This window comes from Candoia aspera, chromosome 7 (genome assembly GCF_035149785.1).
Source record: "Candoia aspera isolate rCanAsp1 chromosome 7, rCanAsp1.hap2, whole genome shotgun sequence".
In the NCBI taxonomy this organism is placed as follows: Eukaryota; Metazoa; Chordata; class Lepidosauria; order Squamata; family Boidae; genus Candoia; species Candoia aspera.
The window spans coordinates 68,797,228-68,814,296 of record NC_086159.1 but is presented as its reverse complement, the minus strand read 5'-3'; the positions used below and the strand labels follow the sequence as shown (position 1 = coordinate 68,814,296).

Genomic DNA, 17,069 nt, shown 5'->3' with positions numbered 1-17,069 from the left:
GCAGTATCATAGAGAAGACACTGCAGTCCTCCATACTAACATGTGTGTCACTATGGCTAGACCTGACTTACTGAGGAATTAGCAAAGATGGTAGAACAGCCTCAGTTGACAAAAGATGTTCTTGGACACTATTAAAATCTGGGCGTTCAGGTCAAGGTTAGAGTCAAAACAACTTTGCAAACTGTAAAATTAGTTTTCCAAAAAAGTACAATCCAATTTATCTTAGATGCATTTCTACTTCTTGATATGCATTCGTTCTAAGTAAGACCAGTTCCGGCTTCTTAGAATTTTCAGATTGTTTAGCCTTATGGAGTCCATTACTAATGCCAGGCATTAATTCAAAAATTTACTTGGCTGAGAAAAAGAGGAACAGGCAGTGTCAGGACACTGGAGTGATGTCACTGAGCTTCAGAAAACTAACATGTTAATAACATGGAGGACAATACAAAAGGACAACACTAAAGGGGAAAACCAAGATATTTAATAAAGGTCGAAAGTCCCCAGCACAATTTCCTAAAAACACCCAGGAAATAACCTGTAGCTTAGTTCTCACTGAGATTATAAACATATGTTTTAGCTACACTGCTACAATCTGCAGCAAAGGCTCCTGTCACTGAATGCTCCTCTGTAGACAGAGAAAGAAGTGGAGAGAAAGAACCCTGAAAACTAATATAACAGGAAAAAAACTAGCTAGAATCTTTCATCCTAAGGAGGAACAAGCACTATATATAATATCACCTAAATCATAAGGTGATACAACCCTTCACTTCAGGGACAACTAGGTCCCTGACAGTTATGCAAATTTTCTATATGAAAGCTATCTCATGATTAAAGTAAGCATCTTAAAACAGGTATATCATGTATATGGAAAATATCAATCTATATTGGGAAACAGAGCATTAAATAAAATGGACAACGTACCCTTGAAAAGGAAAACTGTATGAAACCTTCACAATTTTTCAAGAAGATATACAACTTAAAGTAGACAGCTGCTTTCACAGGTTAGTCAGTATAAACTATTTCTGACATCAACTACACTGAATTGAAGCGGGGGGGGGAATTAATAGAGTGCAGACCTTCAAAACTTGGGATGTCTCAAGCATAGCAAGGTTCTTGAGGAGCCATCAGCAGATAATGCTTGCTCCATTTCAGCTTCCCCCACATAAACATTGGCTATATTCATAGCGCTGTTTTTCAGACTGAAATAAAGCACTTGGAATCAGTCTTGAGCAGGGGATGATTAAACGCTTATGGCTTAAGAATCAGTATCAGGAATAGCAGAAAGAGAAACAGCTCAAGCAGTTACCCAAGGGTATTCACACCTGCACACCAGAACAGCACATCTTTGCTACGGAATATGCAAAAACACGTGCCAGAAAGAGAGATTCTAGAAATCTTAGAACCCGCACTTGAGTCCTGCAAAACTAAGACGAAAGGTGCAAGATGCCAACCATGTTTTCCGCCTGTCACAAAACTCAGGTGAACACGGTGATCGAAAGCATTCACACACGGAAAGACCTAGAAAAAATGGGGGGGGGGGTTGGCCAGGTTACACCCTGAAAGCTGGTAGCGGCTTCTGCCCCAGAGAAGTTTAGTACCGTGCAAAATGGCAAGGGGAAAGCCAACGTAACCCGGAGACCCTCCCCCGGGACAAGCCTGGCACGCAACACCACCAACACACGCCCCGCTTCGTCCATACTCACTTTTTGTGATGCGGGGGGTGCTTATCCTTCCTGCCGGGCACCGCAGGGTGCTTAGTGCGGCGCCTCCGGGCCTGCAAGGCCAGCACTGCCGGGCGTGAAGGGAAAAAAAAAGAAGCAAGAACCGGGTTATTAGAGCCAGGTGGCGGCCGGGGCGCGCGCCTCGCGCTGGAAGGGAAACCCCCCAACCAACCCGGAGCCCCCGCCCGCCAGCCCGCATCCTTCTGGGGACCGGACTGACCCTTCGCTAGCCCGCCTGTGCCCCCAGCGGTACCTTTCCGGGAGCTCATCGCTCTCCGGCCACCCGGGCTGGCCCAGCGCCTCCAGCGCCACACGCGCAAACCGCTCCGGCTCCTTCCCGCCGACTCCGGCCGCAGATGCCGGGCGCCAACTCAGGAGGAACAGCGGGGCCGCCCTGCTCCCGCCTGCGCCTGCGCAGTTCGGCCGAGCCAGGCGAGAGGCGGCGCCGGAGCCGGAGGGGTGGTCACTAGGCAACCGGAGGGCCGAGCCCCGGGGAGCCCCGCCTTTTTTTCCCCCTGGGAGCGCCGGCTGGAGTTTAGTGGTGTGATGTCACCCTTGGCGGCTGGGTAGCTGCGGCGTCTTTGCAGCGTTTCGCGGACTCCGTTGATTGCCATGCGTGTCACGCTGGTACGGTTGCTCGGGCACAGCGCTGTTCACGCTTTAGTTTTCTGGGCTGATTTGGGGAACACGTTGCAAAATAGTGGCCAGGGAAATTAAACAGATACAAAGTTATCTGATGCCTCTTCTTCTCTTTCTCCCACGCCTCGTTGTTGATCCTTCCTTTCCTTTGTTCATTTTCTGGGTGGTTAATTATTAATATTATTATATTATTATTATTATTATTATTATTATTATTGCTTATTAATGAATTATTCAGTTGCAGATTAAGCTTTATAGGGCTGCAGAGTCCCCCACTGGGGATTCGGAGGAGATCCTGGAAAGAAAGGTAATGCTCATGTTTGGTTTTGAAGCGTAACAGCATCCGTTGAATTAATACATATATTTATGTAAAAGGTTGGGCAAGGCACATAAGCTGGTGGATCTGAAAGGAAACGTGTAATGACACAATAACCAGAGGTTTGCAGATTCGTAAGAGAAAGATTGTTGTTGTGGGGAAAATAGGAGGAGGAAGAAGTACTGGGTGTGTTCGCCGCCTTGAGTTATTTATAAAAACATAATAAAGGTGGGATAGAAAATAAATAAGTAAATATCTCTGTGGCAGAAGCATGCAGAATACAAGTAGTCCTCTCTTACCAACCATTCATTCAGCAACTGTTCAAAGTTATGATGCACTGACTAAGGAGACTTATAACCAACTGAAGAAAATATGTATGGAACATACTTATATGTACGTATGTACATAAATATATGTAATGAAACATCTGCAAGAAAACAACCAAACTCAGAGAACACCAAGGACTCCACAGACTTATAATAGTCCTCGAAGTTCCAGACACTGAGGTGTCCCCACAGTCATGTGATCACCATTTGCAACCTTCACAGCCAGCTTCCAACAAGCAAAGTCAGTGGGGAAGCCAGCAGGAAGTTGCAAGTCATGATCATGTGATGTCATGCTTAACAACCTGTGGTGATTTGCTTAACAACTGCAGCTGGAACTGACAAACTGCTGTTGTAAGTCAGGCATGGTCACATGATTTTTCACTTTATGACCCAGTCACTTAGCGATGAAGTTGCCAGTCCCAGTTGTGGTTGGTAAGTGAGGACTATCTGTATTGCAGTTCTGATATCTCTATTGGTTAACAGATCTCAGACGGTAACAAAGTTGCCCTACTAACATCTCAGAGGCTTAGATGCTAGAGGTCCGTAGATATTCAGAGTAGGCAAGAACCCACATTTGGCCTGAGGATGCGTTGACTCTGAGCAAGCATGTTGGGGCCATTAGCCCTCAAAGAGAGGGCAAAGCCATAATTCAAATGGTATGCTTGCCCCAAAATTCACAGCCCATTCACTTGATCCAAATACATACATTCACACATACCACAATCATCCCTGTTCGCACCTGCGTCATACTTATGCGCTCACACACATACACCATTTACACAAAATGCTGCACAACTCTCTGGTCTGACAGTGATGATGTCTCTTGGGACAGGAGGCCTTTTCTGTCACTCATACTGTAATCTCACAACGGGACTCTTGAAATGTGCTCCCCATTATGGGTGCTTCATGATCTGCCCATGTAACACTGCTACTTTGAGGGCTGCAGTGTTTACCAGTTTGCTTTCAGGGCTGGTTGTCACCTTTGAAGCCCTTCACAGCTCAAAAAGTAGAAATATTTGGGGAGGCATTCTCCCGATTGTTTCTTCCTGCCTGATAAGATCAGGTAGAATGGGGTCTATCCAGTCCCCTTCGCTCAGAGATTGTCATAATCAGGGGCCTCGGAGGGAGGCCTTTTCTGCCCCCCCCCCAATTTCTTTGGAACAGCATCCCCCAGAGAGTCATATGGCCATTATTCAGTTGGGTTTTAGAAAGACTTTAAAACTTGGCTTTCTCAGCAGACCTTAGGGACAGAACTGTTTTGAACTGTTTTCTTTTATAATTTGACACTGGGTTGAAAGTGAGCTATTTTATTGGCATTGAACTGTGATTTGTATTGTGATGTGGTATTGTTATTAATTTATATTTTTCTTGGCCTTTTTTTAAAAAATAGGGTTTATAAACTGATCAGAGTCAAAATCAATTGGAACAGCATGTAAGCCTAGTAAATAGATATGTAACTACAATAGACAACGACACCATATGCAAAAGTAGCAAAATGTAATTACCCACAATGCAGCCTAGCGGTAAAGAGGGATGTAGGGAGAATTAGGGGAAACACCAGTCAATGTGATGGAAAAGGATATTAGCTGAGCAGAATAATTCTATCTTCCTGACCCATGGCATGCCATCATCATTCCTACAGGAACATCAGCAATTTCAATATCTTTTCCTTTCTTTTTTGAATTAAAGGGAAGGGTTGTATGTTTTGGCATGATACTAAGAAGGCAGAATTAGATGCTCATTACTGGCTAGCAATCAAGGACTGATTGCTTTCTGTACTGAACTGTTGTCCAAGAAAAATAAGTGCTGATTCTGTGATCTCTGCCAGCTGCAGAGACATAACTATGCCTGTTCACCAGCACCTTGATATCCTAATACAGTTCAGACAGTCTGAACCCTGTTGCATGTCAACTGAAGAACCAAAAGGAAATTAAAAGGCTGCTTAATTATATGAGGTTCAAATCAAAGTTATTTTCCTATGACACTGTAAGTTGGGATGCATGACAGTCCCCTGAATTCAAGTGTTCTTGACTTTGTTTCTAACTCAGTGTTGATTTCTGTTGAGTGTGAGTACACAATGCTTGAGTCAGACAAAGAGCAGATGAATGCATGCTAAGAATTTGGCCCTCCCATCAGTTTGTCAAGGGGCTCTGATCCCAAAGGATAGGATAATGTACATGCCCCATTTTCAAAAAGCTGTTTTTGACATTTGTGGGAATTTCAGAAGTAGCTTCTAGCACTTAGTACAAGCACTAAGAACAAAGAGAGATCCCCAGTCAAGGAGAAATAATCTCACTGAAATCTATTTAGGGGCTAATCAGATGAGAAGTGCAAAGGAGAATTTCCAAATGAAACAAAATCCTCATTAGCATGCTAACCTAACACTCTCCTCCTTCATGAGTTTTCTTTCCTTCCTTTCCAATGTCCATTCTATGTTCAGTTGTAAGATAAAATGTGTGAACTGTTCATAATCCTGTAGTACTGTAACCTACAATATTATCTGAGTTTCATCTAAGTCATAGAAGAAGAGATTCTGCTTTTAAAGAAAATACACGAAACAGCATGCTGCTCTGATCCCACTGTTTGTTGTTGTTTATTCGTTTAGTCGCTTCCGACTCTTCGTGACTTCATGGACCAGCCCATGCCAGAGCTTCCTGTCGGTCATCAACACCCCCAGCTCCCCCAGGGACGGGTCCGTCACCTCTAGAATATCATCCATCCACCTTGCCCTTGGTCGGCCCCTCTTCCTTTTGCCCTCCACTCTCCCTAGCATCAGCACCTTCTCCAGGGTGTCCTGTCTTCTCATTATGTGGCCAAAGTATTTCAGTTTGGCCTTTAATATCATTCCCGCAAGTGAGCAGTCTGGCTTTATGTCCTGGAGGATGGACTGGTTTGATCTTCTGGCAGTCCAAGGCACTCTCAGAATTCTCCTCCAACACCACAGTTCAAAAGCATCTATCTTCCTTCTCTCAGCCTTCCTTATGGTCCAGCTCTCGCAGCCATACGTTACTACGAGGAACACCATTGCTTTAACTATGCGGACCTTTGTTGTCAGTGTTAACTATTTTGTTGTCAGTGTTAACTATTTTATCGAGATTTGTCATAGCTCTTCTCCCAAGGATTAAGCGTCTTCTGATTTCCTGACTGCAGTCAGCATCTGCAGTAATCTTCGCACCTAGAAATACAAAGTCTTTCACTGCTTCTACATTTTCTCCCTCTATTTGCCAGTTATCGATCAAGCTGGTTGCCATAATCTTAGTTTTTTTGAGGTTTAGCTGCAAGCCAGCTTTTGCACTTTCTTCTTTCACCTTCATCATAAAGCTCCTCAGTTCCTCTTCGCTTTCAGCCATCAAAGTGGTATCATCTGCATATCTGAGATTGTTAATGTTTCTTCCAGCGATTTTAACTCCAGCCTTGGATTCCTCAAGCCCAGCATGTCGCATTATGTGTTCTGCGTACAAGTTGAATAGGTAGGGTGAGAGTATACAGCCCTGCCGTACTCCTTTCCCAATCTTAAACCAGTCCGTTGTTCCGTGGTCTGTTCTTACTGTTGCTACTTGGTCGTTATACAGATTCTTCAGGAGGCAGACAAGATGACTTGGTATCCCCATACCGCTAAGAACTTGCCACAATTTGTTATGGTCCACACAGTCAAAGGCTTTAGAATAGTCAATAAAACAGAAATAGATGTTTTTCTGAAATTCCCTGGCTTTTTCCATTATCCAGCAGATATTGGCAATTTGGTCCCTAGTTCCTCTGCCTTTTCTAAACCCAGCTTGTACATCTGGCAATTCTCGCTCCATGAATTGCTGAAGTCTACCTTGCAGGACCTTGAGCATTACCTTACTGGCATGTGAAATGAGTGCCACTGTTCGATAGTTTGAACGTTCTTTAGTGTTTCCCTTTTTTGGTATGGGGATGTAAGTTGATTTTTTCCAATCTGATGGCCATTCCTGTGTTTTCCAAATTTGCTGGCATATAGCATGCATTACCTTGACAGCATCATCTCGCAAGATTTTGAACAGTTCAGCTGGGATGCCGTCGTCTCCTGCTGCCTTGTTATTAGCAATGCTTCTTAAGGCCCATTCAACCTCACTCTTCAGGATGTCTGGCTCTAGCTCACTGACCACACCGTCAAAGCTATCCCCGATATTGTTATCCTTCCTATACAGATCTTCCGTATATTCTTGCCACCTTTTCTTGATCTCTTCTTCTTCTGTTAGGTCCTTGCCGTCTTTGTTTTCGATCATACCCATTTTTGCCTGGAATTTATCTCCAATGTTTCTAATTTTCTGGAAGAGGTCTCTTGTCCTTCCTATTCTCTTGTCTTCTTCCACTTCCATGCATTGCTTGTTTAAAAATAATTCTTTATCTCTTCTGGCTAACCTCTGGAATTTTGCATTTAATTGGGCATATCTCCCCCTATCACTGTTGCCTTTTGCTTTCCTTCTTTCTTGGGCTACTTCTAGTGTCTCAGCAGACAGCCATTTTGCCTTCTTGGTTTTCTCTTTCTTTGGGATGTATTTTGTTGCCGCCTCCTGAACAATGTTGCGAACTTCTGTCCAGAGTTCTTCCGGGACCCTATCTACTAAGTCCAGTCCCTTAAATCGATTCTTCACCTCCACTGCATATTCCTGAGGGATATTAGTGAGCTCATATCTAGCTGATCTGTTGGTCTTCCCTAATCTCTTTAGTCTGATCCTAAATTGTGCAAGAAGAAGTTCGTGATCAGAACTACAGTCAGCTCCAGGTCTTGTTTTTACCGACTGTATAGATGTCCGCCACCTTTGGCTGCAAAGGATGTAGTCAATCTGATTTCGGTGTTGTCCATCTGGTGAAGTCCATGTATAAAGCCGTCTCTTAGGTTGTTGGAAGAGAGTGTTCGTTATGCAGAGTGAGTTGTCTTGGCAAAATTCTATCAGCCTATGTCCTGCTTCGTTTTGTTCTCCCAGGCCATGCTTACCTGTAATTCCAGGTGTCATTTGACTGCCCACCTTAGCATTCCAGTCTCCCGTGATGAAAATAACATCTCTTTTAGGCGTGCTGTCCAGTAGGTGCTGCAGATCCTCATAGAACTGCTCTACTTCAGCTTCTTCAGCATCTGTGGTTGGGGCGTATATTTGGATCACTGTGACGTTAGATGGCTTGCCCTGAATTCGAATTGAGATAATTCTATCATTTTTTGGATTGTATCCAAGCACTGCTTTAGCCACTTTACTATTAATTATGAAGGCTACTCCATTTCTTCTGTGGTCCTCTTGTCCGCAGTAGTAGATCTGGTGGTCATTTGATGTGAAGTGGCCCATTCCAGTCCATTTCAGTTTGCTGATGCCCAAAATGTCTATCTTTAATCTTGACATCTCACCAATAACCACATCCAATTTGCCCTGGCTCATAGATCTTACATTCCAGGTTCCAATGGCGTGTTGATCCTTAGAACATCGGATTCGCCGTTCACCACCAGCACCGTCGGCCGCTAACCGTCCTTTCGGCTTTGAGCTAGCTGCATCATCACGTCTGGGGCTAGTTGAACTCATCCTCTGTTCCTCCCCAGTAGCATTTTGACCATCTTCCGACCTGGGGGTCTCATCTTCCGATGGTATACCGACATATCTCTGGTTGTACTGATCCATTTAGTTTTCACGGCAAGAATACTGGGGTGGGTTGCCATTACCTTCCCCAGGGATCGCATTTAGTCTGACCTTTCTGTCATGACCTTCCCGTCTTGGGTGGCCCTTCACAGTTTAGCTCATGGCATCATTGTGGTGCTCAAGCTCCAACACCATGACAAGGTAACGATCCTTTGCTGAAGGATCCCACTGTAGATCACAGAATTACTGCAGGATTAGAGAAAGTTCAAAAGAGTTCACAAAATTTCTTTGTAAGAGTCATAATGAGTTCTACATGCATATTTGCACTTTTTTTTTGGTCACTTTTAAGTGATGAGCACAACAGCTATAATTATTTTTTTGTCAGCCTGATTGGAAGAACTCCTATGATAAATCTGAGGAAATGCTGCATCCAAAATAGGAATACATATTATTTTTATGTAGGCTTCAAAACAGGTTTTTGTCCTTGCAGATATGTTCCTTTACCGATTATATATACACAAGTTTGTATATAACACGTCATATTATTTTACATCTCAGGTACATAATAAGCTCCTGGCATCAGCCTCTAGGACAGCTTAGGTAGTCATTGTTTCTTATACACATGACCAGAGTTTGACTCTCAGGGTTTACCATTCCTTAAAAAATGATACTGTGGAGCTGGAAAAAGGGCAAAACTGTTAGGGGACTAGACAACTCCCCTATAGTAAAATATTAGTAAATACTGGAATGGTGGTCTATCTGGGAATTCCAGGGCTGTTGGCATCCCTAGGAAGTTGAAAAATCATCCTGGAAGAAGGCAATAGCAGATCACTTCAATTATATTGCCGAAAAAATATAGATGCAATCACCAGAAGTCAAGCTTGACTTAAGGCATCTTCATTTATTCTGACGTGACAATCCATAGCAGGGACCAGGTTTTTAAAATATGGGGGAGAGAAGGTAGATGTTTATCTTTTGAAGAGTAATTAATGGTGGAGGGCAGTGACAAACATAATCAGTTCATGTAATTTCAGGGGATATAACATATACTATTCTATGAGTATTTACACAACCAATCAAGTCTAAAACCACCACCACCACCCTGACATGTGATTGGTAGTTATCTATGAAAGAAAGAAAGAGAGAGAGAGAGAGTGAGAGAGAGTTGTTGCCTCTTTGCCAGCAAATATGATCTGCAGACTTGAAAGGGTCTGTGAACTCCCCCCGCCCCCCGAAAAGTCACTTTGAAGCATAATGAGCATCATGCAGTCAGTGAATTTTCTTCTGCTCTGAAGCCGCTAAAATCTGGAGGTAAGTTTAGGCTATTAACTGTAGCCTGGCAAATAGAATTAATGTACATAGAATTTTATTCCTTTCAATTATTGAACAAATGGCTATTATGGGTAATGGCGTGATAGTATAGTAAATAAGGTTCTCAGTTGCAAATTTGTAGTAGATAAACCTTCATATATCTGCCTGAGATATCTCATTTAGGAAGCAATTCTTTACAGTGGGGAAATGTGGTATATTTCCACAAACAGCACTCATCTAATATTGTTAATGGGTTTTGCTACACAGCTTGTGATAGCACTAAGAGTCACATCATAAAAAGAAACAATCAAAAACATGTTGGTGCTTAAAGCAGAAATTTCTCAATTACATCCTTCATAATGAAAAAAAGGACAATAATTAGTCATTGTAAATTGACCCAGCTGCTTATTTATGTCAAAAGGTAAGCAGTACTTAATCTTTTCTTCCTATTAGCTTGTCAAGATTTGTTTTAATAAGGCTAAAAGAAAATAATAGATATGTTAAAAAATAAATTTTATCACAAAATCATACTTTCTCTTTATACACACACACGCCCATACAAGTGCATACATATACACATACACTGTTAGACTACTAAATGCTCCAAAATATGCTTATGTTTGTTTGATTGATTTGGCTTGGATACTTCCCACAACAAGCCACTTTGATGTTAAATACCTGAATGGATGATCAGTGTTGTTACCAGCATGATATATATGCATGTGGGATTGGGAGGTACCTATGAGATGCCTTGGCTTTTCTATTTTCTATTTATTATATTTGTTCCCAATTGTATTTTTGTTGTTTTATACCAGCCTGCACTGTTAGCTGCCCAGAGTTACTTGCTTTAGGTGGGCAGCCATATGAAGGTTCTTAATAACTTAAATTAATACTAAATGTCCACAAATATTACTATTTTGTCCTGAAAGCATGTAAAGGCATAGCAGACAAGCTGGGCTTGCCTCCTTTCAGTTTCTTTTTATTGAGGCAAATAATCAGAGTTTGGGATCTCTACCATCTGCCGATCATTTATGCTTTTCATTGGCTCCTAGTTCATTTCTGATCCAAACTCCAAGGTGCAAGTATAAATTTATGAAATCCTTCAGAGCTCCACCCTACAGTCCCTGAAGGAATGCCTCTTCCCATATGTTCATACTGGTAAGGGGAGGCCTTGCTCCTATTGGTACCCATGCTGAGAAATGATCTAAAAGAAGAATTTTTCATTGAATGCCCCCACCTTTCGAATGCCCTTCCCAACGAGGTCTACCTGGCATTGACATTATTGTCTTGTCATCCTTGGGCAAGGATGTTTTTATTCTCCCAAACAGTTAACTTTAATTATGCTAACTGGGTTGATTTTTAAGAGGTTGCCCTTTCATTATGTTCCGGTTTGTTGTTGTTGTTTATTCGTTTAGTCGCTTCCGACTCTTCGTGACTTCATGGACCAGCCCACGCCAGAGCTTCCTGTCGGTCGTCAACACCCCCAGCTCCCCCAGGGACGAGTCCGTCACCTCTAGAATATCATCCATCCATCTTGCCCTTGGTCGGCCCCTCTTCCTTTTGCCTTCCACTCTCCCTAGCATCAGCATCTTCTCCAGGCTGTCCTGTCTTCTCATTATGTGGCCGAAGTATTTCAGTTTTGCCTTTAATATCATTCCCTCAAGTGAGCAGTCTGGCTTGATTTCCTGGAGGATGGACTGGTTGGATCTTCTTGCAGTCCAAGGCACTCTCAGAATTTTCCTCCAACACCACAGTTCAAAAGCATCGATCTTCCTTCGCTCAGCCTTCCTTATGGTCCAGCTCTCGCAGCCATATGTTACTACAGGGAACACCATTGCTTTAACTATGCGGGCCTTTGTTGTCAGTGTGATGTCTCTGCTCTGTTCCGGTTTAGAAATGATTTATTCAGGCTGCTGCACTTACTGTTTTATTTGTTGTAATGGCATAATTCCTGTCTTTTATTGTATATTTTAACTGTTTTAGCATATTGTGAGATTTCAGTTTGTGATAAGCCCCCCCTGGGAAACCAGATGGCTTTGAAGGGCACCATACAAATATTAAAAACAAATGAACAGATGCATAAAGATATAATTTGTTTTCTTGATCAGGATAAGCTAATTATAATTGTAGCTATATTAGGTGTTTATTTTAGAATTGTACTGATTTTTAAAATCCATTTTTAGGAGTTGTCTGAATGATGGCACCATCAAATAACTCTTCAGAATTCTCCTCTTGGATCTCCTTTGAGCATGTTGATAAATCCAACCCTTTCTTTTTTTATATATACAATTTTAAAAATCACTGATTCTCAGCCTTTGGGTTAAGATGAAGTGTTGACCAAGAAAAGCCTTTTGTAGTGGGTGCTTTCAAAGCATCCTATCACTTAATTTATCCTCATATTCTTTCTCTCTTTTACTTGGCATGTGACACGGTTCCCATATTTGCAACCCCAAGCCCTCATGCCAGCAGGGTAAGCAGGCATGCCAGCAACCATCACAAAGAATCCCTTTGGAGGACATGCTAGACTGAAGGCTTTTCACTACTTGCACCAAGCCATGGCACAAATATATCCTAGCAAATAATGTTTTTTCTGTCGAACTTCAGGACGTTGCCTGCATCTCATCTCCAGTACATGAATGAGGAGTGTAAACCATCCTGAGCTATATTCAACTACTTATTTTCTCCCCTTTTTCTGACACTGTCCAAGGACAGCCTCAAGGTGTATAAAATTTACTGGCATTTTCATCTATCACACGTGTACTATATACATGCATACAGGAATTTATCTTACAGTGGAAAACAATAACCAGGAAGTGCTCATCTGGAAGTTACATAGAGTGAGAATTCCATTCAAAATGGAAGCTTCACTTCACTGCAGTCTTTCCAAACAAAACTCCTTGGAATAAGAAGTTGACATTGCGAAAGCTCTCCAACCTTACCTAGCTTAAGTTTAACCTGAAAGCTTCTTATAAAAGAGTTTACCAACTTTGTAAAGCTGCAGATCAAATGCAATCAAATACTGCACAATTTTAGTTGTTTTAATTGTATATTTCTAATAATAGGTAATTGGCTTTTAATATATTGTAACCTTGAATAAGCCTGGTGTAGCAGTTACCAGGGGTCAAGACTGACTCAACAGCACACACTGAATGTAAATTATGATAGTAAAATATTATGATTTTTTTCTGACAGTTTGCTTAGTGTATTCTGAGGGGGAAAAAAACCCAGCCTGTTTTCCATGGATATGTTCCTACTCACTACATTCTGAAAGATCTGCATTCGCTTCCACCCACTACAATAAAGAGATCTTTATATTCACTTTGGTAGAAACTTATTTTAAAATGCCAACAAAAAGGATGAGAATGGAGTTTTTTATTCTTTCAACTTTTTTCAGACCAGTTGTCCATACTTACACATTTAGATTTTGGACCTTACAGGTTATATGTGATGGTATTCTTTCACAAAGCTATATGTTAGGTCAGTATCACATGGTGACAAATGAGAGCCAGTTTAGTCTAGTGATTAAGGCAACAGGCTAGAAACTAGGAGTCTGGGAGTTCCAGTCCCACCTTAGGCATGAAAGCCAGCTGGGTGACCTTGGGCCAGTCCCTCTCTCTCAGCCCAACTCACCTCACAGGGCTGTTGTTGTGGGGAAAATAGGAGGAAGGAATATTAGGTATGTTCGCTGCCTTGAGTTATTTATAAAAATAATAAAGGCGGGCTAGAAATTGATCGACCGATTGATTGATTAAATAAATAAATAAATAAATGGGAAGAAATCAGTGTTTCAGAAATTACCATTGCACCTGAGACCAAACACCTGGTTAATATATTTGAAATGCATCCATAGTGAAAGGAGATGGTTCACAGACCTTAACTACTGACCTACTGGCACAACTACCTTCCCCTGAAACTGACTCTGTGCTCATATGACATGTAGAGAGAATTATTGATGTTTACATGTATATTCTATTGCAATTCAGCAACTAACATGATAAGACCAATTATCTGGCCAAGATGCAGACATAGGAGTAGCAAGCCAGAGATGAGAAAGAAGATCCTATCAACTCGCCCACTTTCTATATACATTAAAGTTTTTGTGAGGAAGACATACAGCAAAATGCATTAGTTAATTTGCTTGCATCAGCAGCAGCAAGGCTGAGTTCACTGGGAGAAAGTTTTGAGATAAATCTTACCCCTAGCTAATGCCTGCTCATAAATCCTTAGTATTAAGGCTTTTAGAAGCTAGTTCAAAATTAGCAGGACTAAACAGTTCTGTTTATGCAAACTCAAATTATTTATTTACAGTCCCAGACCAATAAAAAACAAGTGCAAAATTTAAACTCCTGTTTATTATTCCTTCCAATTCTTAGCTTCATAATTAAACCAAGAAACACAAATTCAAGCCCTGCTTATGTCAAATTTGTAACTAGCTTTTTTGACCAACAAATCTGCAATGGGATTTAACAATCCTGTAAAACTAATAAAATGTAATAGTATATACAGTAATAGCAATCCCATGTAAGCTGCTTGCACTCCTGGAGGAAAAGCAGGTTGTATGTGTAACAATCAAAACTACCAAACGAACCACTAAAATTCTTAACACAACAATTTCCACCTGAAAAGTCTGACTCTCTTACTTCTTTTACCATTACTGAATTCCACCACTTGGGTCACAACTGAAGAAAACTTTTCTGCATGGGTATCACCTTCTTTTGAAGATGGTATTACCTGCTATGGAGCCTCATTTACTATTTCAGTCCACAGAATGGACATTTCAGACAAAAGAACGTCCCAGGAAGATAGCATCACAAGTCTTCAGCAGCACGAAGAATTGTATGGCAACTTAAAACTAATAAATAGATTATTGTGTAAACTTTTGTGGATTGCAATCCACATCATCAAGTGCATGGGGTATAGTCCCGAGAGAGAAGTTTTATATATCTAGTTGTTAGGAAAAAGAAGAGAATATGAAATAATAGGCAAGAGACAATTATCTTTAAATGATGATCATCTGGAAACCATTCTTAAATGTGTTATAGACATTTCCGCATTAATGAGCTGGTTCATGTATGTCGGGATGGAGAACCTGTGACCCCATGATTGCACGCAGCCCATCCCCTTTTTGCAGCCGTCTGCCTATCAGCTTCCAAGTTGGGGGGCCCAAGTGATTTCTCTCCAACCCTCCAGTTTTAAAAGAACTTTGAACATGTGTTGAAACCCAAGAATACTGTTTGAGCGACGCTGGCAAGGAAGGGGGGGGGGGGTTAAACGTAACAGAGTCGTAATAAGACGGGCTTCCCTGAGTTTTAGCCCCATTGTGCCAACGCCGTTGCAAGGACAGCAGCTGCTACGGAAGTGGGCGCAAGCCTTCTTCTCGCGAACGGAACAGCCCCGCTAAATCATCCAGACAAAGAAGATTTCTGGAGCGTTTCAATGCACCCTCCGCGGACGAAGGGGGATGCTAACTTTGCGCTGGAGGCTTTCAGGTCACGGCCAGGGAAACGCAAAGGGTTTCGCTTTCCAGCGAAGCGAGGAGGCGAGAGTGTAAAACGCAGAGGCACGGAAGATCCGGGATTCCCGTCGCCAGCTGCAGAGTCCCCGTCGCTGCACGGCGGAAGGGCGCCTCCGAGGACGCGGCCGCCCCGTCCGATGCAAGGCGCCGGGCAGAAACGCAGCCTTGCGCAGAAGGTGAGCGCTGCCTGCAGGAGCTCCGCCTAACACGCACATGTTCCCCTGCTCCGGAACAGCCTATGCTGCGCGCCGGCGGCCGAGAAGGGCGTCTCTGCTCCTGCCTGGTCCAGAGGCCGCGCGGCAGGCCGGCCAGCGGGCGCCCAGGCTCCGTCCCCGCGTCTCTGCACGGCCGCCGCCAAAGCCCCCTGCGCTTCGGGAGTGAGTCGAGCGGGCGCCGGGTAAGCGCGGCTGGCGGGGACAGGGGGAGGCGGTGCGTCGTCTCTGCTCCGCCGCCCCTTCCAGCGCCATTAGATCAGCCCGGCCGGCCCCTTCGTTCATCCGGAGGAGGACGCTGTTCCCCTGCACCGGCTCCTCTCCGCCTCCTTGGGTGCCATATTGCGTGGATGCCTTCCGCTGGAAAAAGCGGAGGAGCCCTTTCCCGCCGCGGACTAAGGCTCCTGAGTTGGGGTGCTGGGGGGGGGGGGCTTTCTCGTACTGTATTCCGTAGTGGTGCTGGGTCTTTCTCTGCTGACGGAGGAAGATCAGTGGGTTTTGCACGGTGGGTGTTAATTACCTTTGGAAATATCTGTATTTGGATTCTTCCGCCCCCCCCCCCCCCGCATTCGCCTAATAGAAGAATGCTGTATTTACTTTAAAACCTCAGTCCGGTCCCATGTAGCCATACCTACCTATCAAAACTGGAGAGGGAACCAAAGTTAAAAGTGTTTGTATGGGTGAAGACATTCTAATGTGGAAGACTATTCGTTACACGTGTTTTAGGGTTGGTCTTTTAAGATCAAGCTGTTGTGATTAACGCCTTCTGTTCGTCTTCAGAGTCCTTGTTGCCGGCAGGAGGAGGAGACTGGCTGTTGCAGAACCCTTGGCTCTCTCGGAAAGTGAGTTGGCAGGATTTTGTCTCATGAGTGCCCCCCTCCCTTCTCTAGCTTTTGCTGGCTGGCCTCTTGTTATACTGGAAGGCAAGGTTTCTTCCCGTTGAAGGAAGGGGAGAAAGAAAGGAAAAGAGAGAGAGAAAGAAAAAGAAGGAAGGAAGGAAGGATACTTTCTAAGCAAGAGATAAAATCAAGTAATGGTGCACTCTGGAAAGATTGTTGAAGGAATCAGAACCGAAACCTGATGCATCAGCCAGATAAGAAGGTTGACGTGAACTGCTTATCAGATGTCTATAAAATGGTTCTCGCTTTGGGTAATAAATTGAACAATCTGCAGGCAAAAACTAGGGTCAATAAGGAGTCTGTTGAACCTCTGACACATTTGGTGTCCTGTACGGGAGGCCTATTCTCATGGAAGAGCAGTCTCTTCCACATATCCTGGTGGTGGACACTCGGAAACGTTCCTTCCACAGATTGGGGCTGTGCCTTTGTCTCCATGACAACTGCACACCCTGTAGAAGCCTTTCCAAGCTGAGCTGTTTAATTTCGGCTCAGCTGTTCCTCTGGATCATTGTTTCCCAACCTTCGCAACTTTAAGGTGT

At 43.2% G+C, this 17,069-nt stretch overlaps 1 protein-coding gene across 5 annotated transcripts in view; it reads right to left on the bottom strand.

Moving 5' to 3' along the window:
• The window catches only part of SRPK2 (SRSF protein kinase 2), a 113,845-nt gene extending 111,736 nt beyond the window's left edge, over window positions 1–2,109 (bottom strand). For 4 of the 5 annotated variants that reach the window (XM_063308015.1, XM_063308017.1, XM_063308018.1 and 1 more), the window contains exons 1-2: window positions 1,975–2,109; window positions 1,704–1,788 (exon numbers count right to left, since the gene is read on the bottom strand). In XM_063308015.1, coding sequence (XP_063164085.1) covers window positions 1,704–1,788; window positions 1,975–1,990 — 101 coding nt within the window. In that variant the 5' untranslated portion in view covers window positions 1,991–2,109. The remainder of the gene's footprint in view (window positions 1–1,703; window positions 1,789–1,974) is intronic. The other variant, XM_063308016.1, reaches the window with a different exon arrangement.
• Between the last annotated feature and the right edge of the window lie 14,960 nt (window positions 2,110–17,069).